At 45.9% G+C, this 6,395-nt stretch overlaps 1 protein-coding gene and 1 long non-coding RNA gene across 2 annotated transcripts in view; both read left to right on the top strand.

The window, feature by feature from the left end:
• Positions 1 to 4,387, top strand: part of Ermard (ER membrane associated RNA degradation) — a 55,917-nt gene extending 51,530 nt beyond the window's left edge. The window contains exon 18 of the mRNA XM_028783482.1: positions 4,226 to 4,387. Coding sequence (XP_028639315.1) covers positions 4,226 to 4,310 — 85 coding nt within the window. The 3' untranslated portion in view covers positions 4,311 to 4,387. The remainder of the gene's footprint in view (positions 1 to 4,225) is intronic.
• A 914-nt stretch (positions 4,388 to 5,301) lies between these two features.
• The window catches only part of LOC114634887, a 7,083-nt gene continuing 5,989 nt past the window's right edge, over positions 5,302 to 6,395 (top strand). The window contains exons 1-2 of the long non-coding RNA XR_003713389.1: positions 5,302 to 5,468; positions 5,975 to 6,076. This is a non-coding gene — a long non-coding RNA (uncharacterized LOC114634887). The remainder of the gene's footprint in view (positions 5,469 to 5,974; positions 6,077 to 6,395) is intronic.

The following is a 6,395-nucleotide window of genomic DNA, read 5'->3' on the forward strand; positions in this document are numbered from 1 at the left end:
GAGAACTCCTGCATCAGAAGGGATGCATACCTTGGCCAGTGCTTCCTTCTGGCACGAGCTGTGGAATCTTTCATAATGGGTATGAGATAAGAGGCCATGAGGTAACTGGATACAGGAAGGGTGGCTCCAACCCCTTCCAGAGCTGGCACAACCTCTTTCCTATTGAGGTGGCTTTCTTGTCAGGTGGAAGGGCACAGCCAGCCTCCCCTCCAGTGAAGGTCACCCTTGCAAAGAGCTCTGTGGTTTCCTGGCAGGCTATGTATCTCTATGGCTTCCCCCATAGCATTATGTGGTCAAGAATACACCCATTCTTGCTCTTTCAACATGGGGCTTATCTCATGTATCTAAGGCTTATGACATGGAATTATGGGATGCATAAGGGAAGTTATCTGGTGGTGGTAGTGAAGGGGACTGCCACATACATCGTGACCTGTGGTGCTATGTGGTCCATGAGATCTCTGGACTTGCTCATCAGCAGCCCCTCCTTCCCAGCCGGTAACTACTGCTTCAGTCTCTGTCTTGTGTGTGTGTGTGTGTGTGTGTGTGTGTGTGTGTCCATGTCCCACAAGTGAGTGAGACTTAAAGGACTGGTTTTCCCATGCCTAGTGGATTTTACTTAATATAATGAATTCCATTTCCATCCACACTACTACAGATGACATGATTGCTTTTTCGTGGCTTACTAATGTTACATGGTGTAAATAAATGCATCTCATTGTCTCTGTTGGCTCACTCATTGGAGGGCATTCAGGTTGAACGCATATCTTGGCTCTTATACAGCACCACACTGTACATGGAAGTGCAGGTGTCCCTCCTACAGACTGACTTTATCTCCAGAAAGTATTGGCTAGCTCTATTATTATCTACATTTTAATACCAGGAGCCCACATTCCACTAGGGGTGTGCTAGAAAGTACCTTACTTCTGAGGTAAGTGTTCATTTGTCACTCAGGGCCAGCCAGTACAGGAGTGTAGCATTCAGCGCTCCTTTCTACCATTTTCCATGTAGACACCTCTTTTTCTTTGAACACTTCCAACGGTCCAGTGCTCCCCGTTCTGTTTCATCTGCACACCAAGTATAAAGCTTTGTAACTGGAAAACTTGGTGCATTTGCTTGGATTCCAAGGCACATGGACCAGAATAAGTGCTCACAACCCAGTTCATATGGTGGATAGCATTGGGGTCTTGGCTGTGCTCTACATGGACCACATCCACTTAGCCTTGTGTACATGATATTTGTGTACGTTATCTTCAGACAAGGAACCTGATATTGGTACTGGGCTACCTCATGTGGCAGTATTGGGCTTTGTGGGATCAGTAGTGGCCACTTGGCATTTCATGGCAAATACTGTTCTTGCTATGGAGGAGGGTAACTGTCCCTGCTGCTATGGGTTTCTGTCTCAAACTCTGTGTCTGCATCTGCCACACTGTCAGTTCCATCATTGGCAGTAGCAATGTGGGGTCCCTCACTGAAGGGGCACAGAGGGAAGGTACATTTCAGTGAGACCATACTCACTAGCCAGGCAAGACTGCCTGATGAATTCCATGGGGACAAGTAAGAGCTTCCATGGCCAGGGTAAGAGGTCAGGAGAAGGCAACGTTTTTAATCCCATAAGGATATTTGTTAGCAGAGGTGCCTCTCTTGGTGGTGTGGTGAACCTGTGAAAGCTGTGCTATGGAGATAGCTCTGTGGATTTCTGGTACTTTCCTTTATGGATTCCAATGTTTGGGAATCTGGATGTTCCTAATTGATACTACAGGCTATCTACAAACCTGAAAGGCTGAATGGCAGTTCAGAATGCTCTGTGCCTGTGGACAGCATGATGCTGGCCATGTTGGCATGGTTTTATTTAAAGTTATTTTATTAGGTTCTTATGACTACCACCTTCTTAACCCTTATTCCACCCTGATCTTTTCCAACCCCCTCCCCAACACTAGGTAGGAGAGAAAGAAGGTTAGAGAGGAAAGGGGTGTAGACCTCTTTAGATTACTTCCTGCTTATTACGGACATTGAGTTCCTTGGGGAAAGTCTAAGCTTCGTTCTCAGGATTTCACAAACTTCCTGTCAAATCTCAACAATAGCAACCAAGAGCAGCATGGGAGCAACAGCCTCCACAGGCCCTCTTATGGCTCTCTCATTTATACCCTCCAGAGACCCCAGAATTAAACTATCTCAAGCTGCAAAAATTGTGCCCCTGCTAGTGTGCGAGGCAAATCATAGTCACCTGATGTGAAACAGCCTCTTATTCCACAGCTGAAATTAACATGTAAACATATTCACTTAACATAACTAGGTTTCTAAAGAAACCAAAATTCTTACTACAGTTCTCCACTCTTGGTCACCATTTTTAAACACCCATAAGCAAGACCTGAACCATGTGTCACTGTTTGTATTAATTAAAACGGAATGAAATCTGAAAGTCACTGGACTAGGTAGGTCACAGCCTCCACTCGTGGCCTCCATACTGGATTGTGTAGGTTAGACGATATCCCATCATGTAGAGCACTGCAAGTCAATGAGGATCTAAAACAACTGCATCCCAAGTCTCCCTGATCTATTTCCTCTTGACACCATGCTCTGCAGCAGACAGGTCATGGCTGTGTTGTCTTGATCCTGCTGATCACTCTGGAGTTGCACCAGCTAAGGACTCAGGAGACCCTAGAAAGAGTGGTCTGGCCTTTTTCTGGCTCCTCAGAAGCCAGGGCCTGTTCCTGTAACTGGGCCATATTGGAAATGATCAACAAGGTTCACACGGAGGAGAGAAGAATGGATAGAGTAGAATTGCCTCACATTTCTTGGGGAGATCTTCTTGGAAAATTGGAACAGTAACCTGGCTTTTTAGTAATGATAGACTGGCTTCCTGCCTCTGCATCTCCTTCCTTGGCTACCTTTGAGCACACTGAGAGCTGGACACTGCCTCCTTAGCAAAGCTGTATTCATGGTTTCGGATTAATGACTTCTACTGGCATCAGGACTAGGATTGATCCAGTTTGGTGCCAAGCTGTGAACACTGTTGCCTTTAAGAGTATTGGGTATCACTTTGCCATGTGCAACATATCTCTCAAGCAGCAGCCAGCCAGTTGCCAAAAGTCCTGGGCTTTTGGGACCCCCCCCCCCAATGGACAACTGTTACCTCTGCTTGTTACTTCTCTTTTGTGGCTGCCAGGTTGTCTATCACAAGGCAGAGCTAAGCTCCTGCCTGGGCACAGTTTTCTCTCTTAGCCTTTCTGACTTGTGTTCAGTCCTCCTTTTCTCTTCTCCCACACTCATTCTTACTCTATTTTATTTGAAAACTTTTGAGAGAATGGTGCCCTGTCTTCTTTATGTTATAAAGATGATGGTGGCTCCCTGTTCAGGCTCTCTCTCGATCTATACTGGAGGTCAAGGGCATAGTGGTTCCCTTCAGGAGGTTTTGAATGCTGGTTCTCATTTCTCCATTTGCCTACATGTTCCTTTTATATCTGCAGCCTTGACTTCATTCTTTGAGTATTGGGACTTGGAAGAAGGGCTGTGTGATGAGATGGTACTTAGAGGTACTAAGTCATAGTCAGAGACACTGTCTGGAGCGTTAGCTGGGAGAAGGGTGTACTAAATACAGGAGGAATCATCTTCTTGGAGGATAGAAAATGTGGGAACTGCACTCTATACAGTTACAGCTTCAGCAATAAGCTAAACCTTATCTGAAAAATGTTTAGACACACCCATGGAGGGTAATGGACAAGGGGACAAAGTTTAGTGTGTGGGTGTGGGAGAGAGAGAGAGAGAGAGAGAGAGAGAGAGAGAGAGAGAGAGAGAGATTCCTACAAATCACTGTCTAAATTTAGACAAGTACAGGGAGATCTGCCTCTTCTTTATATGTATTCCCCACAAGTCAGGCTCCCTGCTTCTTCTGGAGTCAGGGTAGGAGGCACAGGAAACCAGGCTGAAGACTCAGGACTCAGGTGTCAGGACAGTAAGCTCAGGAGTGTCTAGAGTAGTTTCTGAATGAAGCTCAACACACCACGGAGATGTGCCCTAAAAAGATGCTTTTCTGAGCTGGAAGCACTTGTACATGTTCCTCCAACTTCAGCCAAGTGTAAATTCCACCAGCTTTCTGTCTCAGGATGGCCCTGTCTATCTTGCTGGCTTCTCTGGTAGACTGTGTGATCACTTTTCTTGGGATTGCTCACTCTGTTTTCTTTCCTACCTTCTCCTGTTTAACTGTTCATAGTTCTGCTCTTACCAGGTCTCCAGAACCAGCCTTCTCGTCACAGCCAACAGAGTCTTCTCCTACATGCTCCAGATTCATCTTTGACCATCTTTTCTTCTAACTCCACCCTCTTTCCTGGAGAAGATGGATGTGAGAAGACTGGACATTGCTTACATAACTCACAGTATCCCAAGCATATCAGGCAAAGCTCTGAGACATCCTCCATTTCAGCCTGCTCCTCCTTCATATCCTGGGTGCTGTGGTGTTTGAGATGAAACTAACTTTTTATCTCCTAGAAAATACACACATGAGTGTCACAGATACTGGGAAGCCTGACCCAAGGGTTTGTCCTCTGGGATAGGGACTGTAAGAATTCAACCTGCATGGGCTTGAGCAAAGCTGGTGGACATGTGAAGTCAAGCACTGGTCAGGAGGTAAGGTAGCTAGCTACATGGCCTGGGTGTGGATGCTCCAGCTTCCCTCATGGCCCCTGAGAACAATACGGAAAAAGTACATGTTGGCAAGCACAGCATACACTGGAAGCATATCCTGAAGTGCTGAGTGAAGGTGGGAAGCGCCCTTGATGTTCCTTAGTGACCTGGACTGGGTTTACTGTGGGCTACTTTGACTGTACCAACTTGAGTCTTTTTGCCACCGTCTCCCCAGAGACATGGAATAACAATACAACTGGGGTTTGCTTGTTTTTCCTCTTTAAACCACATTTTCTCCTTTCTGTGCTAAAGAACAAGGGTCAATGGAATAGATGACCTGTCTTGTGGGAAAGAACCACTAGTAGAAGAGCACACAGAATGGGCTGAGAACATTCACCAAAGCATAAATATTATGGAAGAAACAATGTTAGGATTCTGGGCTTGAATAGGAGCTGATGATATTTGAGATTCTAAAATGAATTCAGTAAAATAAGGAATAAAATCCCTCTTTCTTTTCTGAGGATGTGAACTAAATTACCACAGCTTTCTGACTCTTCTAGAGGGCAAGTCCAACAGGGGTCCCACAGAGCTACAATCAAACTGTCAGCAGGGTGAGATCTCCGTGAGGGTTCCACTGAGAATCCTGGCTGCCTCCAGTTGCTGGAGTGCCTGGTAATTCCCAGAGTAAGGCCCACACCACTCTGACCTCAGCTGACATGTCACAGGCTTGCACTTTGGCACCACTGCCCTTGAGCTCGTACCTGGTCCCTGTCATTAAAGTCAGGCCTAGGAGAACCCAGCATGATTCCAGAGCTCAGGCTCCTCGTCTATAAAATCTCGTTTATAAGGTAAGTTTGCTGACCCAGTTGAGGTGTTTGATGTTTGAGGTGTCAGAGTGTAAGTGTACATGGGGGTGCTTACTGACTTTCAGCATGGTTGTTTGTTGAGGCTGGGTCTCATATAACTTAGGCTGGTCTCCGACTTGCTGTATAGTTGAGAATCACTTGGAACTCCGGATCCTTCTCTTTCTAGGGTTAAAATGCATGATGGTCTTGGTGATCTTCTCTGGTAACAACCTTTGCCTGACTCTGGACCTATGATAAGCTGCTGTGGCTCAGGGTTTTTATATGCATGCTTAGTGTCTCTGGACAAGAGGGGTTTTTGGACCTTTTGAGGCTCCTCCTCCCTCTTCCAGTCCCACAGGAGACAGGCTCTCCCTCCCATGTCTACGCACAGTAAGAATGTTGAGGACCATCCTGCTTCTTTCTCCAGGTGTTTCCTTACTCTTTGGTTGGTTCCTTCTACTTTGAAGGCTCAAGATCCTTACTCTGCTTCTCCTCTTATTTCTTAATAGTTTTGATAGAAATTAGCAGAATGTCCAGATTCCTGTATTCCACTGAAGTTCTGGATGTTGAAGAGGAGATCTGTGTGCTGGGTATGACCACAGAGGCTGAAGGTAGGACTGTAGAATTTTGTCAGCAGTTCCTAAGCCAAATCACTGCCCGAAGACCCTGATCCCACAGTCCTTTCTGCTCTTTCCTGGGACCACAGAGGTTTGGAGCTTCCTAATTAGTCCTAGCTCTGAAGTCCCCTCCATAGTGACAGGTGAGAAGCTGCCAGGTAGGAGATCATAGGAGGTCAGTTTTCTCCAGTGGCTTAAACTATAGAGAATAATTAGACAATAGAGAATAATTAATTTGTGCAGTCCACATAGCCATATGTCCATATATATGATACACACACACACACACACACACACACACACACACACATAT

The sequence above is a fragment of the Grammomys surdaster genome, unplaced genomic scaffold, assembly GCF_004785775.1.
Source record: "Grammomys surdaster isolate TR1022 unplaced genomic scaffold, NIH_TR_1.0 1136, whole genome shotgun sequence".
Classification (NCBI taxonomy): Eukaryota; Metazoa; Chordata; class Mammalia; order Rodentia; family Muridae; genus Grammomys; species Grammomys surdaster.